The 17,604-nt window shown below is 41.6% G+C and overlaps 3 protein-coding genes across 3 annotated transcripts in view; 1 reads left to right on the forward strand and 2 right to left on the reverse strand.

The window, feature by feature from the left end:
• LOC126403715 (serine/threonine-protein phosphatase PP1-beta catalytic subunit) overlaps nucleotides 1–17,604 on the reverse strand; it is a 659,813-nt gene that overhangs the window by 592,739 nt on the left and 49,470 nt on the right. The gene's annotated exons all lie outside the window — the stretch shown is intronic.
• c17h11orf68 (chromosome 17 C11orf68 homolog) overlaps nucleotides 1–17,604 on the reverse strand; it is a 616,176-nt gene that overhangs the window by 549,096 nt on the left and 49,476 nt on the right. The window lies entirely within an intron of this gene.
• Nucleotides 411–16,267, forward strand: lpcat4 (lysophosphatidylcholine acyltransferase 4). The gene is made up of 13 exons (XM_050066439.1): nucleotides 411–864; nucleotides 2,768–3,131; nucleotides 5,166–5,278; nucleotides 7,016–7,076; nucleotides 7,297–7,355; nucleotides 9,920–9,954; nucleotides 11,506–11,560; nucleotides 12,703–12,785; nucleotides 14,115–14,240; nucleotides 14,329–14,485; nucleotides 14,738–14,830; nucleotides 14,967–15,102; nucleotides 15,643–16,267. The coding sequence occupies exons 1-13, from the start codon at nucleotides 775–777 to the stop codon at nucleotides 15,810–15,812; spliced, it is 1,542 nt and encodes a 513-aa protein (XP_049922396.1). The 5' UTR covers nucleotides 411–774; the 3' UTR covers nucleotides 15,813–16,267.

Consider the following 17,604-nt stretch of genomic DNA (forward strand, 5'->3'; position numbering starts at 1 on the left):
CATTAGTGTATTGCAGTCTTACAACCACTAGATGGGACAAAGAAGTGTCCACGAATGAGGACAACAGGTCTAAGTTATGTAGAATGAAGTGGAAGGTCAAGTAAACCCAAAATGTGATGTCTTCATATGACAACACAGGGTCTCAGGAGGAAATTACAAGTTGAAAATTTTAGGTGGTTTTCTTGGTAATCTCTGTCAAAAAGTGTCCCAAATTACCTGACTGCACCCTGTATTCATGTTTTTTAAATTAAGGTTTTAAACAATTGAGCTTCCATACATACCTCATCACCCCAAAAGTCCTCATACCGGTGGCTTGGTTTCAGGGACCGGTCTGACTTGCCTGACCCAGCCCTGAGTAACGGTGGGCCGGGCTGTCAGGCTGTGAAGGGGCGGGACAGGTGAGGAGGAGAGTGTACAAGAAAGATAGTATGGGTGGCTTTTCTCCAGGGTGTCTGCGTCGCCATGTGGAGGATAGAGAGCTGAAAAGTTCGTTTTTAATTCGTTTATTTATCGTCGTCAGTTGTTGTGTTCGCCGCTTTTCGGTCGGAGTCCGCCATTGTTGTTAGTTAACGTTCTGTTTTTTTAAATGTCACTCCTGCGCGAGACACGTTAACGGTTTTTCAAAGACAACAAAACTTGGGCAGTGGTTAGCAAACAACAACTCAACACAACTTACCTTCAGTCGATAATACGGCAGTGTAAATACTTTTTATTACCTTTTTTAATAACTTTATTTTTTAAGTGAAACTTGCTGGTCAGCTTTGCCCCGTCACCATGGAGAGGCACGACTATCACTCAGCAACACACGAGTATCCACATCCGTTCATCCACAAAGTGAAGCTGACGAGGACACAGAGGATAAGGGTAATTATAACTCTTCAAGTGTTTGATTTAATGGCGGAAACTGTGCTAATTCACAGTAGGTTTTAATAGGAGAGCGACAGAAGTCAAACAAGCTGTTGACACTCAGTCAGCTCCCCAAATCTGCCACCTGAAACTACTCAGGCAGTTAATGACACTGGGAAGAGTTGTCCTCAAAACACACTCCCTATGTGTGTTAATATGGGGCCACTGAGATACCATGTCCATATTTGGACGTCGATATAAACTCCAAATTCCCTTCTGTGGTGTTCATGTTTTTCCATATGAACTTTAAGAGAACAAAGAGTCAGTCATGTTTCTGTCTCACTGTGGCGTATAAGCAAAACAGCCAAGTCATAGGTGTTTCAGGCATAGGCAGGTATGACAGATGACAACATACCGTAGTGTTGCATAACTATGACTGACAAATGATTAGGGCTGGGCAACATGGCTGACTTGTATAAGAATATTTTTTGCCATGCTGATGAAACTGCATGCACAGCTGTCAATATACTACCCATACATGTTCTGTCAGGAAACTTTGGGTTCTGACATTCATGTGGATGCCACCTGATATGTTTCACCCACCTGAACACCAGTGGAGACCAGGTACCCCCCCCAACAGGACAAAGGACAAGGACAAAAACTGCTCAGGAGTAGCCCAAGGAACATGACGGAGACCTCAAGGCATCAACCTGGCCTCCAAATTCCCCACATCCCAGTCTGATCAAACATCTGTGGGGCGTGCTGTCACCCCACCTCAACCCACAGGACTCAAAAGATCTGAAGCCAACATGGTGGTGCCAGACACTATGGGACACCCTCCAGATGTCCAGTGTCCATGCCTTGACGGGTCAGAGCCAAGTCTGATCCAAGGAGGACCCACTATGGATCGGGGGTACTTCTGGGGTACTAGCACATCCCTCAAATGTTCAATCAGGTTGGGATGTGGGGTATTTGGAGGCCAGGTCAACACCTTGAGCTCTTTGTCCCGTTCCTCAGGTCATTCCTGAGCAGTTCTTGTGGTGTGGCAAATAAAAGCGTAAAAACAAAGAGTGTCAGACCTGCATCTGGAAAGTCAGAGCAAGTTAAAGGCTGAAGTGAACAGATACGTTTTTAGCTTTCTTTCAAAAAAAATATTTAGCAAGCTAGCTTCCCTGATATCTATAAGTAGTGTGATCATAGCTTTGGGGTGTAACTGACAAAAGCCGCATCCCTGATCTTCTTCCGGCTGTTGCAGGGAACCTCCCAAGAAACCAGCAGCAGATGATCACAGTGTTCTTGGAGGCAAATGGTTAACAAGTGAGTTAGCAGTGTAGCCCGGTCCCAGCCCATGTAGGGCTTTGTATACACATAGGAGGACCTTAAAATCAATTCTAAATGTAACAGGAAGTCAGTGCAGAGCAGCTCAGACTGGCCCGATGTGCTCTCTCCTCTTGGTTCTGGTTCATAGCCGAGCTGCAGAGTTTTGAATGAGCAGCTCCACTGCTCCCACCTCCCTCCACCCACAGAGACCCATCACTCTTCAGTCATCTCAGTTGTTGTACAGTGTGTGCTACGGTTTGGACTGTTGTACTAGATTTGTGGTTGCAAGATATGATACGAGGGTCTTTCAGGGTACATCTTATCTTTTCCTGTTGGTGTGTGTTAGTTAAATCCTCTAGCCACATCTTAAGAGATAGGGACAGTTGTGCTCGTCCACATGAGAATTAATTTCTTTGCTGTTATGAGGGAAACACTGCTGTGTCATGTTTAGTTTTCTGAAGGTCTCGGATATTCCAAGCAGTTCCAGTACCTATTGAAAGTAAAAAGAAAAAGTGTACAATTCAGAACGCACTCGAGGTGTTCACCTCTGCAGACCTAAATGATGTTTTAAATGTACCTTCTTTTCTCCTCTGGTCCTTAGGGTATCATCCTGGGCAGCATCCTCTTCCCTGTTCGCGTCACCCTGGCGGCAATCTTCTTCCTCATCATGTGGCCGATTGCCCGGCTACGGTTGGCCGGCCTGTCTGAGGAGGAACGCTCTCAGCCCGTCAAGGGCTGGAGGCACTGGCTCCTCAATTGGATCATCATGCGGCTGAGCCGAGGCGTCTACTTCTGCCTGGGCTTCCTGTGGGTGAAGGTCAAAGGTCGCAGGGCAGACCTGAGGGAGGCGCCAGTGCTGGTGGTGGCGCCTCACAGTGGCTTTCTGGACATGCTGGTTCTGTTTGGAACCAGCCTGGCTGCGGTGGTGTCGCGGTCGGAGAACAGGAATCTGCCAGTCATAGGAGGTGAGGGGCTGTGATTGAGTTTATGATACACACACAGAGACGATCCTTCGTTGTTGGTTGTTACAGCTTCCATCACTGTAGCTGGATCTTCTAACCCAAAAAAAATTAAAGGGCCAGTCCATGATTTTTTTTAGGTTTCTATATCATTCTGTGCTTCCCAGTAGTGTTCCTTATATATTCAAATTTTGTTGAAGTGCGTATGTTTTAGCATCAAATGCTATTTTCCCAAGCCTTTCTGAAAACGTCTCCCCACAGAACCTGATGAGGTTTCTGCATGATGACACTGCTATATGTTAATCACCCCAGCCTGCCTAATGTGGCTCTTCATGACTGAGGCCCTGTCGCCACATGACCTTCGCTTTGCAAAATATCTCTGTAAACACTAGAATATGCTTTGGACATTCGAAAGTTTTCCTTCTACTCCTCATCGACAGGAATCCCACTCTTAAATTGTCCCACTGTCTGCTTCATGTCACTTGCTTTGATTGAAAATGACTTGTAGCCTGTTGCTGTGTTGCTCGCAGTGTGAAAACATCATTAGAAGGCGTTTAAAAAAATCTCTATTTTAGTGACCTATAAGAATGTTTGCGAGTGGGCGAGGGGCCAATACATAGAGGAAAAAATACATTTTGAAAAATAATTGTATATGCGTAGACAGGGCCTCACCAGAATGGGAGCTAAGCATTGTACATTGTACTGCAATGCTACGTTAGTTGAGACCCGAAAGTGGCACAATAACACAAACAAACTAAAAGAAAATCGAGGCAGCAGTAGACCAGCAACTCCTGTGTTCTGCAAGGTAAAACAACCGTCTTCATCAAAGGAGTCCGTCTTTGAAGAGAGCAGAGATAACAGCCTCAGTTCCCCGTCGGAAAGGGCTCTGACGGCAACATAAAGCAGTGAAAATATTCTAAATATAGCGTACACTGAAACTGATGATTTTTTTTAGGTGGCTAAAATATGTTTTGCTGCTGCCCCCATCCAAAGCAGTTCATTGCTTAGCTTCTGTGTCAGTACTCCTGCCTGCTTCTCCAAACAAGGAGCGTGCCGATCATCAGCTACTGTAGGTAATACACTGACTGTGGACAAATGCCTCATACAGCCCCACTGCAGTATCTGCACTATCCCTTTAAGTTATTATTGTCAGCACTCTAACGTACATTGCTGCTTTTTGCTAACGGCTGGGTGGGTGATTCCATCTGAAAAACCTGGAAATAAACACAGATAGTCGACCTTTAAATTATTGTTTGTCTTTGATCAAGCAGAAATACAAAACCTTGGCTTGTTGGAGCCTCTCTAATGTGAACATTTGCTGCCTTTCTGTATTTATTATCGCTGTAAATTCAACTATTTGTTGTTGATTTGACTGTCACATCTCATAAAAAGACACATTTTGTATATAGATACAGAATATGTTTTTTGAAATTTGAGTCAACTAAAAAGCATCAAAACTGAACTGTCCTCCTCCCTTTCCTCATATCAGCATCATTTTCCAGGTAGCAGACGGGAAGCAGTGAAAATCTGAAGTGTATGAGTGGAAAAAGAGAAATGGAAAACCACTTTGGGGAGGCACAATAGAAGGCAGGCAGAGGAAAAGTGTCAATGTTTTACTTTGGTGCGTGAGGAATGGGAGGAAATGGAGTATTCACACTGCCAAAGCCTTAGTACTGTTTGTAACTGTGCCACTCTCAGAGTGCCTGGATGACATAATGTTTTACCAAATTAGTTTCTCATTTAATTGGCTGGCACAGTGCGGTGTGCTCATCGATGGGAAATCTCACCCCTGGCTGCCCACCTACAGTATTAGGCAAAAAAACAAGAGAAATATTTGGAATAGAGAGGTAGAGGATTTTTAAAGTATGCAAGGAAGCTCCAAGATAAACAAGTGACTCACTGTATTTGGCTTCTAATCTGCTCTGCCTGCTTTGGCAGTTCCTGTCTTGCTGTCTTGGCAGACTCTCTCTGGGCTCCTCCCTTTCGGTTCTGGTTCTGATTTTTGTTCTTGTGTAATTTTTGTGTGTGTTTGTGTTTCAGCTCTGCTGGAGTTCAACCAGGCGGTGCTGGTGAGCAGAAAGGATCCAGAGTCGAGGAAAAAGGCCATCGCACAGGTCACAGAGAGGCTGACCTCCGATGGCTACTGGCCTCAGGTGAGATGTCACTCAGTGCTCTTACCTGTGACTCCTGTTCCCAGAAGATAACTTGCTGAGCCTTGTATTTGTTTTAAAGGAAAGACAGATCATTTATTTGCTTCCATCTTGGCTGTAGTCTTGTTTACAGAACTGGCAAATACTTATCTATCCAATCACATTTTGGAACAGTTACGGGAATGCCAGGCATGACCGCAGCTAGGCCTGTCATGATTAGGGTTGGGCCAGTGTAAAAATTTTCAGACCATTTTGATATTAAAACAGCAGGCTGGTACACCGAATTTCACCAGGTGTCACACTTGACTCAGCAGCCACTCCTTAGTGGTACATAACCAGTGTCAGACTATCACGTTGCGTAATATCAGAGCTCTCTGTCTCCACTGAATACTTAAATATGCACTTATGTTACGTCATGTAAATAAACCATTGTGCACCACCGACGGTGCGTTTGCGATTAGACTGGAGACATAATCACTTTAAATATGGGTGAGTTGGCTATGTGCTATCTTCCTATGATTGTTATGTGACTTATGATAACAAAAAACACACATTTTATATTGGGATATTTACTGGAAATGACACCCAACAGCTAGCAGAATAGCTTGTTATTAGCGACGGTCATTTACCTTACCAGAAAAGTTGAGCTCTCTGGCAATCTCTCTCCAGCTAACTGCTACCTTTTTTAGGTATATGTAGTGAAATAAGGACGTTTCTTACAGATAATTCCTCATTTCAATTTCATCACCCAGCCGTTCATCGTCAATTGCGGCGCTTTCAAAGCCAGCGACAGGACAAGAAAAGCTCAGCTCAAAATGGTGCATCGCGTCATTTGCAGCAAGTAAGGAAACCTCTTTCATCAGCCTCAAATCCTAAATGCTGATCTGTGTGGGTACATGAGACCCTAAAAAAGAGGGTGGGTCATGGGGAGTACCACCAGTTGGTCCAGGAGCTTCGCATCCATGATGGCTGTTTCCAGACATATCTTCCAGTCGTATAGCTCAGGGTAACCAGCAGCAGCTACCACCAGTTTAGACTACAAAATGTAGGCTACCGGTAAGCTACGCTGTGCTGTCTTTTAAGTATTTTAGTCTTCTTCGGACTCTCGCAAGTAGATGTGGATGGGCAGAAAAGAGACAATCTTGGTGCTCTGGAAGACCTTGCTGTGTATTCTGGCATCATGTTGGCTAAAATGTTGGTGACATTCTTATGTAAACAAACATACATGTAAACACAACAGGCACTTAAATGATCAAGGTCATGTCAGCATATTGTACGATAAGCTGATAATAATGGTGACAGGCCTAACAACAACAACAACAGTACAACGCCTACTGAAACAGTTTCTTCTTGTGGCGGCTTCAAAGATCTCAGCTCAAGCACACAGCTGATCAAGATTAGATAAAGTATTTGGGATTGGAACGTGATCGTCAAGATTTGTAAAGAGGGGATCAGCACACTTTTCTGCTTCCAGGGAATACTTTTCTTGTTGAATCCTCTAACGACAGTTTGGAAATTGTGAAAGCAACCTCAGGAAAAGAAGGAGTTCATATTAAAGCCAGTTTTTTTGTACATAACCACAGTGGGCAGATTGGCCTAAAGATTTATTGTCAATACAAGGTTGTTTGTTTGAGTCTGACAGGCGGTGAATGTTGACTCAAAGCCTGTAAATTCACCTGCTGCTTGTGCTCAGAGCTGCAGGTCCGAACTCATAAATCTCATTTATTAACCTTTGCCTAGATGCTGATGTTTCCTGAGGGAACCACAACTAACGGCAGCGCTCTCATCAAATTCAAACCAGGTGAGTGCAAGCAGCGACTCCCCTCTGGTTTTTCTTGATGTCCGACTCATACCACACATTGTTCACTGCTTGTAAAAAATAGTTTAAGAATGAGTGGCATCACAGGGAAAAGGGCGCAGCAGCTGATTGTTTATTGGCAGATTAACTACTTTTAGACCTACAGCGTGACTCTCTCATTCCTGTCTATCCACTCTGTCTCATTTGTTCTCGCTGTGTTCAGGTGCCTTCCTCGCCGGAGTCCCGGTCCAACCAGTTCTGTTGCATTACCCCAATAAGCTGGTGAGTGAAGTCATTGGGGTAGTGGGTTGATCTACTAGTTTGTAACAACATCCGCCTGCCACTCATGTCAAGAGTAAGACAGGGGTCCATTCATAACTTTACTCTAAAGGTGTTTTTTATCCAGGGTGACTGAGGAAGGAGTACACTCACATTTAAACTTGCATGCATTCAGTGAACGAAGAATCCAAAATTCGTGATAAATTGAAGTCATAGGGGACAGTTCAGTGGAGCGTTTAGCTGCTAACGACCCTAATATTTCCCCTAGAAGTTGGCAGAAACTAAAAGAGTTAATTTTGGACAGGTCAACAGAAACATGACACCAAATGAATGATAATGTTGCTTTGCACCTGTTGGATCTGTAAAGAGACAACTGTTTTCGACCAAGCTCTTCATATCAACTTAAAAGGTGGCAATCTGTCAGTGTTGTTGTCACTGCTTTCTGCTTCCCCTAGGTGGCCAAAAAACAATTAATACAGGTTTAATAAATGCTTGATCCCACAAATGACATTTTGTATATCACTTGCCCACCCTGTGTTACACTGAATTCAGGAAGAAATGTTTTTCTCGCATGCTTCCATGGTGAACGAATCCAAAAACTGAGAAATTCTTGGTGTATTGTTGTTGTGTCGTTTACAAACTCTCACACAACTCGGTCAGTATAATCCAAGTCTTATTTATCAAATTGTATGCTCATTACTTCACAGACAGATGGCCCATTCTGATAAGGGAACTGAACTGAAAGTCTCATCAAAGCCAGACTCTATTGACAAAAACAGTTTCTTTTACTTTACTGAATACGAGAATTGCTGGTCTACTGCTGCCATGATCAGTTACTTTGTGTTGTTGTGTGACTTTGGTGAATCTGGACTAACCCTTTAAAACATCATCGAGTCAACATATGACTGGATAAATGACACTCGTTTTATACTGTATGTGTTGTGAGAGTTTGTAAACAGATGTTTTGATTTAGTTTTGCTGCTGTTAAACGTGGACACTATGACTTAAATACGTCAAGAATTTTCTCAATTTTTGGATTCTTCGCTCACTGTGGAGGCATGTGACCAAAACAAAGTTTTCTTCATGAATTCAGTGTAACCAAGCGGCGAACTCTGAGGCTGAAAAATGAAGCCAGTGCCAAAACCTGCAGTTCCTCTAATGGCCACTAGAGGGTGGCACCAAAACAGAATTAGTCCCCACAGACTTGCATGTTAAAATGCCCAACTTTACAGCAGAAATAAACATGGTTACAGCCTGGTACAAAAAATAGTTTTGGTCTCTAAAGCTTCTAAACATTTATAACAACTGTAATGGGATGAATTTTTAATTTTAAAAAAACCTCACCTGTTTACATTTTATTAAGGTCCAAAGTTACACATTTTTTGGGCAGGGTTGCTTGAGTGACAGTCTGCGAGTCAGATTCACCTCTTGCTCCTCCACCGTACAAATACGGTCAGTTCTGGCTCCAAAAAAACCAAGATGGCGATGCCGAAATGCCAAACTGGAGGCTTCAAAACGGCAGTCCACAAACCAATAGGTGACGTCACGGTAGCTAGGTCCATTTTTCATACAGTCTATGAATGTAACACGGGATAAGTAATGGATATACAACTGGTCATTTGCGGGTGAAGTATTCCTTTAATGTCCAGAAACTTCAAGAACAGACAATATTTCATTTTATACATAATTGAAAACCAGATAAAATAAAACAAGTCTTTGTGTAATAAAAGTCTGGGGATGTACTACTGCTAAATTAAAAGTCTCATATTGCATTTTTTTAAACATTTAAAAGCAACAGAGTGCTTTACAAAGACATTTAAAATATGATTAAATAATTTAAACAAAATGAAAACTGCCACAGACAAAATAAAGGCAGTTCTACCTTTATATTATATTAATAATCAAGGAGACTCAGTTATTAAGAGAGGGAATTAATTCCCAAACAACTAAAGGCACATTGCTTCATTAAGTTTCTGAAATTAAAAAGCATTTACTGTGGTGACTAAATAAGTAAAAACAAAACCAGACCAGAGGTTAACTCTGTGTGTGTCAACACTTTGTTTATTGCATGTAACAGATTGAAGTCCTACAGATATGAATTTTAAGATGTTAGAGATAATTTGACACAATAATAGATCAGACACTATGTCCTCAGGAGAACCTGCACTTATCCTCTCTTTAAAAGTTGAGCAACCTGAATCGGTATCATAGCGATGCACGTACAGAGCATGCTTTGTTCTGTTTTGACACGCAGCTCAGCGCTCATTTGTATCTGTCATGTCTTCCTTGTCACGTCCTTTGCCACAGATCAGTGTTGACACTACACTATTGTACATTTCATCAGGCTGTAGTTTCTGTGCGTTTATGAGCATACTGCAGTATTTGTCTAGGCCAGTGTGTTTGCATACCGGTGCCTGTCAGGGTGTGTAATAGTGGGCGAAAGTGACTGGATTTACACATGCATTAAAAAACCTCCCCACCCAGTCTGTTAGGAAGGATAGGTTTGTTTCTGTTCCACCTGCTTGTGTCCACTGTTTGATTACAGTCTTTTTATGACTCTCCCACAGGATACTGTTCGCTGGACATACAAAGGAACAACCTGGTGAGTTCATCAGTCATCACCAGTATGACTGCCTGGATTTCTACAGGCAGGAAGTTCAGTAAGCTTGAAAATGGGTTTTAACAACTTCCAGGACTTTTACTTTTTAAATTCTCACTTGTAGTCTGCTCAGTGACTTGAGTTCTCACTCTGAAAGACCCCATAACAAAACTTTTCAAGACATATTCTTAGTTGCCAGCGAAGGAACACAGCTGTTACAGTATATTTTCTCCTGTTAAAGTTTTTCTTGGAGGCTAAATGAGCTAATTACCAGAAACATCTCTCTCTACAGCTGAGTAGTACCACAAACTGTAGCCTCCAAAATGACCATACAGCTGAATCAACACCAAAATCACTGTAAACAAAAACTGAGTGTTATAACCACCATGAAGGATTTATTGCAAGACTGCATTGGTTTAACTACAGTAGGTGTACCTAATAAACTGACACATCAAAGGTCCAGTGGGTAGGCTTTAGGAGGATGTATATGCAGAATATAATACAATAAGTGTGTTTTCTTTTGTGTGAAATCACCTGACATTAAGAATTGTTGTTACCTTAGAAGTAGCTGTTAATACCTACATAAGGAGCGGGTCCTTATTCATGGAGTCTGCCATGTTGCACCGCCATGTTTCTACAGTAGCGCAGGACAGACAAACCAAACACTGGCTTTACTGTAGATAGGGCCATTGTGTTTTCGTGTCAGCCACCGTAGTTAGCAGCCCCTCCACGATCAGCCGAACAGCTTTGGGAAAAACACAAATTTTTAATATGAGTGTTTTCACTGGTTTAAATCACCTAGTCTGTTTGTTTTTGGGTTTTTTTGTTGTTTTTTTGGAGAGGAAGAGACCTCCTGAACACCGTTATATGCCATTAAATCCTACACACTGCTCGCTTCAGAAGAAGTTTGTGTAATGCAAAAGTTTAGCTCCCTCTAGCTAGTGTTGGGTACCATAACAATATATGCACCACTACCACACTACTTGTACTGCGGTAGCTATTTAATATTTTAATATCTCCTCAGTATATCGGCCGTATGTGGGCAATGCTGCAAAGTACTACCTGCTTTATGGTTGTATTGCTAAAAAAAAATAAATAAATTGTATCAATGCACTTTGATCAGTCAGGTGTATAATTTGCTGGATTTCGGTTATTTTATACCATTAAAGATTTTTCAATAGACTTTCCAGAAAGTTATATATATCAAAATCAAATTATATACCACAACAGAAATTTTCATCCACATTGCCCACCCCAAACCTCGAGCAAATTTACTGCTTTGCTGGTTTTCTGAGTCAAGGGTTAAACTAAATATCAAATTGTTAATAATCTTTGATGAGGCCTGTTGACATGAGTGCAGTTAGTGCAACTCAAACTTCAGCAAAAGAAACATCAAGAAATCATTAGGGAATAAGTGGACATCATTGTTATCATAAGTTTTAAGGGTTATTATTAAATTGTATCAAGGTTTAAACATCTCAGTGGTAGCAGTTACGCACACTGATAGTATTGACTTTTCTGTCTGAAATATAACATTGTCTCTTTGTCTGATAGGGTTGAGTCACTGTGGCACACGACTTCACAGTTCTACACCAACAGTACTATTGAGGTAAGATAGTTCACCACATAATCTACCTGACAGTAATGACAATAATAAGGAAGGGAAAGTTCACTCATAATCAAAAACACATATTTTCACTCTTACCTGTAGCGCTATTTATCAACCTAGATTGTTTTGGTGTGAGATGCAGAGTGTTTAAGATACCGACTGTAGAGATGTCTGCCTTTTCGCAAGTATAATGGAACTCAGAGCGCCAAAAAATCAATTGAAAAACTCAACAGCAATGTCTCTTTACAGAAAACATGACCTGGTTACTCAAGATAACACACAGACCTTGTTGGGAGCAGTTTCATGTAGGCACTATTTCCTTTCTACCGAACAACAACCCCAACCGCATCACGGAGCAGAAGGAAGTGTGCATCTACTCATTGACAATAGGCTCATGACAGTGCGAGATGTAAATATTAATGGCGTCCTCCTCGACTGAGCTGTAATGTTGGCTAGCTCAGTGGTGCTAGGTGAACTAGCAGTAGATGCACTCTTCCTTCTGCGCAGTGATACAGTTGGTGGGTTTAGTTTGTTAGAAAGAAAATCGTTCCTACATGAAACTGCTCTCATTTAAGTCTGTGGATTATCTTGAATAACCAGGTCATGATGTCTGGAAAGAGACATTGCTGTCAACTTTTTTTAAATTTGTTTTTCTGGAGCTTTGAGCACCACAAGCCGAGTTCCATTATATTGGAAAGAAGGCAGACATCTCTACAGCTGATATCTCCAACACTCAGCAACTCACACCAAAACAATCTAGACTGATAAATAGCACTACAGGGAAGAGGGAAAATATGTGTTTTTGATTTTTGGGTGAACTGTCCCTTTAACTTAGCACGTGCTTAAAGTGTGTGTTTTGACCTGCAGTCGAGGTTCATGCAGCAATGTACTCAGGGTGTGTTCAGTACACGCTGACAACATTGTTGGGTGTATTAACAGGTGTAGCATGACTAATCATGTTTCAAGGGGTGTGAACAGAGGTGTTGAACATTTTTCAGACAGGAGAGATCAGCACTTTTTGGCTTGATGTGAAGCTACGTTTTAAATGTTTTGCATGTGTGAGTATTAAAAATCTGGTGTGTGTTTTGCTGCTGTGAATAAAAGGGAAAGAAAACAATGGCTCTTTTTTTGCTGTGCCGCAGTTCCTGCCAGTTTACAACCCGTCCCAGGAGGAGAAGAACGACCCCAACCTGTATGCAGACAATGTTCAGAAACTCATGGCCAAGTAAGTAGCCAAATATGCAGTTGTTTTTATGCCTCCGTGTGGGTGATAACCATCCATCCCATTCTCATGAACGTCTCGAGGGAACTTCTTCACATTTGGCACAAACATCCACTTGGATTCAACATTGAACTAATTAGATTTTGGATGTCAAAGGTCAATGTCACTATTTCCTTGCATCCATCTCATTTTTGGCAACGTGATATTTAAATAACGCCTAGAGGGATATTCCTTAAATTCAGCACAAACATCCACTTGGATTCAACATTGAACTAATTAGATTTAGGTTGTCAAAGGTCAGTGTCACTATTTCCTTGCATCCATCTCATTTTTGGCAACGTGATATTTAAATAACGCCTAAAGGGATATTCCTTAAATTCAGCACAAACATCCACTTGGATTCAACATTGAACTAATTAGATTTAGGTTGTCAAAGGTCAGTGTCACTATTTCCTTGCATCCGTCTCATTCTTGTGAACGCGATATTTCAAGAATGCCTCGAGAGATATTCCTTAAATTTAGCACAAACATCCACTTGGATTCAACATTGAATTAATTAGATTTTTGGCTGTCAAAGGTCAATGTCACTATTTCCTTGCATCCATCTCATTTTTGGCAACGCGATATTTAAATAACGCCTAGAGGGACATTCCTTAAATTCAGTACAAACATCCACTTGGATTCAACATTGAACTAATTAGATTTAGGTTGTCAAAGGTCAATGTCACTATTTCCTTGCATCCATCTCATTTTTGGCAACGCGATATTTCAAGAATGCCTCGAGAGATATTCCTTAAATTTAGCACAAACATCCACTTGGATTCAACATTGAATTAATTAGATTTTTGGCTGTCAAAGGTCAATGTCACTATTTCCTTGCATCTATTTCATTCTTGTGAACGCGATATTTCAAGAATGCCTCAAGGGATTTTCCTCAAATTTAGCACAAACACCCACTTGGATTCAAGAATGAAACATTTAGAATTTGGTTGTTGAAGGTCAAAGGTCAAGGTCACTGTGACCTCACGAATCACATTTTTGGCCAAAATTCAAGAATTCATACACTAATTATGAAAAAAACTTAACTGAAATGTTGAATAGCATAAAATGAAGAAGTGATGGCTCTGCAAAAACACGACAGTTTTTCATTGTCATATCTAAACTAAATCTGTGGTACACTACTTTTTCTAGTGGTGTGAATAGTAGCAGCAACATATAGATATAGATATTAGTTCTTTCAGAAGTCCATTGTGTACTGTTCAGCAATATTCAGATAGATAGACAACCATAAGAACAATGTGTCTCTTAATGCATTTCTCTGCTGTGCCTCAGGGCCCTCGGAGTCCCAGCTACAGATTATGTGATGGAGGGAAGAGTTCCTGTCAGTAAGCTCGGTGGTCTCTCTGTCCCACTGGAGTCGCCCGCCAGAGAAACACTGTCGCTGCTACACAGAAACAGGTAAGAGAGAAGATGTGTGTTCATGTTTGGCTCCTGGCCTCAGTACTCTCCTCTTTTCTCACCATCCTCGTCTCTTTCTCTCTTTCAGCCTGGGAGCGCATGAAGTGGAAGCGGCACTGGACAGAATGATTGACACGTGTCAGTCAGGAGCACAGGGATCAAAGGCCAGTGCAGAGGAGCTCGCCTCTATCCTCGGGCTGACGGATGAACAGACGGCCGTCACCATCTGTGGCCTCTACTCCAAGGTAGAATCAGATTCTGTGTGTGTGTGTGTGTGTGTGTGTGTGTGTGTGTGTGTCTTCTACCAGTAACTGCAGAAGACGTTGAGATGGCTATTATCCACAACATTGTTCTGTTTATTCAGAGTGAACAAAGCAGTGTATCACACAGTGAATCCTTGAATAGAGGAGAGTAGAAAATACCTATTGAAAAAAAAAAGCACCAAAATAAATAAACTGTGTCCTAACCCTGTCATACTATGTGTGTTTTTTTTCCAGGATGAAACTGTGGACCTGAGGCAGATCTATTTGAGTGTTGCAGCTCTGTCAGGATTCGTCAGCTTCAAGTCACTACTTCACACTGTTTTCACTGTGAGTCCTTTGGTTTCCTCACAGCATTTGCTTTAATTTCTTGTTTCATCTTCTAAATGCAGACGACCTCTCTTATTTACTGAAGTTAAATATCTTTTAAACTTTCTTTTCTAAACGCACTGTCTGTGTGTCCCAGCTGTTTGACAGAGAGGGCCGAGGCAGTCTGAGTGCAGAGGAGCTGTCGGGCCTCATGGGGGCGCTGCTGGGCATCCCTCAGCGCAACACTGCAGATCTCTACACTCAGGCATCCAGCGAAGGCCAGCTTACTGAGGGTGAGTGTCTCTGAGGGGATTTTAGGACACTTACAATCTATATTGAAAGATTATTAAAACAACTTGGAATGGAAAGTGTCACATTTTATCTGTATTCAATAACAGAACAGTGCATCTTGCAGCGGATGAGTTTTCCTGATATTTTTAGGAACTGTTGTATATAATTGTCATTCTTAATATTTAATAGGCTTCTCCTTTTACAATTCAGAGTTTATAAGCTCTTTGGTTGTTTTAACTATGTACTTGTCTAATGCAGGATGAAACTGTGCCCTTATCCTGTGACATTTTTATCAGCTTATATATCGATTAATAATCTGAACTTGAAAAAACATACTATTTCATTTAGTTTTCCTCACAGCAGTTAATTAAATGCTGAGTCATAGGCCTACTGTGTATAAATCTTTTAAAACTTTAAAATCCTTAAAATGAAGACTTTAATCAAGTATTTCTGATTGTGTCAGATGTTTTAGTCACTTGATGGAGCAAAAAGGTAACTGGCTTAGGTAACTGATTCAAATCCTCATTAAATGTTTTCCATAGACAATCTGCTGCGGGTGCTGACAACCCACCCCACCTATCAGAGAGTGGTGAACGAGTACATGCAGCCCGAGGAGTCGGGCTCCACGCTGGCCAACGGGAAGGCTGTGAACAACAACAGAGACGTGCACAACGGCAACAGATCCCTCCACTACAACAAGAAGTTTGAATGAGGAGTTTTACAGGACGTTCAGTCGAGTTTATACTCGTCGATTGACAAAGGATTGTATTTTTGTACGTCTGGTGCATGTGTGAGTGTGTTTAAATGTATGAATGTATTTTTAAAACTACGTTACTGTAAAACTTTTACCGCAGTCGACCACGCTAAAATTGTAAAACCAAAGAATACTTAACTTATGACGACAGCGGCTCTCTGAAGTGTGTACCGGTTTACCTTTTTTAATGACACAAAAGATTGCTCCGTTACTCTTGTCATTTGAAGCCATAAAATGTCTTATGTAAATGATTCCCTCTTGTGTGTGTTAAATGTTTTTTAAACGGGACAAAGGTATGTGCAAAAGAAACTCTGTAAAGCCAAAAAGTTTATTTTACGTCAATGAATTCTCACATTTGTGTGTTTATATTTTTTGTATTTAACATTTGATTAAACTGTGAATTCTTTTAAGGAGTTTTCGTTGTGGTCACATTTCTGGACTTGTCAACATACTTTCTTTATCTTGGATCTTCCTCTTCCAACCTTCCCGTTCCTCTTATCAAGCTGTCGTGTGTTTGTGTTGGTTTTGCCCGAGATAAAGTCTTTACACTTTGTGGGTAACTTTTTGGAAAGCTGAGTTGGTCTTGTACGAGGAAAACGTAGGCTGTGGGCTTTTTTACGGCTTGTTCTGGTTTCTATCTCGCTGCTTTCGTCCTCTTTAAAAGATTCTTGTCCGACCGATACATTTGAAATCTTTCCATCCGAAGCCCTCGTGCTGCTTCTTGTTGAGGGTGGACTTGGTTTAGATGTTTCAGCCTTGTCCTGTGCCTCGTCTTTGTCTCGCGGATGCTCTCTGCTTTTCTTTTTTGAAGTCATTTTTTGCCCTTCTCTCTCTGTGTCTACCTCCTCTCTGCTCTTCCACCTTCCTCTTTTCATTGGGCTTGTTTCAGTGTCCTTTAGCCTCGTCTCCGTCTCTTTAGAAGCATCACGTTCATGCTTATATCTCTTCATTGGAGTCGACAGAACGCTCAGGCATTTTGCTCCTTCTCCATTTATTCTTTCATCTTTCACGTCTGCTGTTGCTTTGGGGTTTGATGGTTGATGTGTCTCTTCGGCTGCCTCACTCTCTTGAATCCCTTTCTTACTATTTACCGTCCTTTTCGACACATTTTGTGACCTTAAGCTGTAGAAGTCCCAAGTTTCAGTCCCCGTGACTTCACCGCATCGTCTGTAAGCTCCACTTCCATTTAATGCAACTGTTTTGTTCTGTTGTTGGGTCTCCAAACTCAGCTCAAAGGTTGAATTTGGGTTTTTCTTACAGGTTTTCACAAAGGGTGACTTGCTTCTCTCGTCTCTCGACTCTCTTGTTGAACAAGTGCCTGTCTGAACCTTTGGACTCTGCTGAGAAGATACAGGCAGAGAGACCTTGTCCTTGTTGGTCTTGCATCCTGGTGAATTTGTGTCACTAGCATTGTCGGTCTTCTCCTTACTCTTCTCTTTATCTCTCCTCTTTCTGCTTCTTTTCATTGGACTTAAACTCATCATTTCTGTGCCAGTCTCCACTGTCTCCTTTGCCCTCGTCATACCCTCATCGTTGACTCCGATGTATCTCTTCATTGGAGTCGATATAACGTTCAGGCGTTTTGCCCCTTCTCCATTTATTCCTTCATCTTTCATTTCTGCTGTTGCTTTGGGGTTTGATGGTTGATCTGTTACCTCACTTGTCTCGCTTTTTTGAATCAATGTCCTATTATGTTCTGTCCTTCTCAACCCATTTTGTGACCTTGAGCTGTAAAAGTCGAGGGTTAGAT

Source organism: Epinephelus moara, chromosome 17, assembly GCF_006386435.1.
Source record: "Epinephelus moara isolate mb chromosome 17, YSFRI_EMoa_1.0, whole genome shotgun sequence".
Taxonomy (NCBI): Eukaryota; Metazoa; Chordata; class Actinopteri; order Perciformes; family Serranidae; genus Epinephelus; species Epinephelus moara.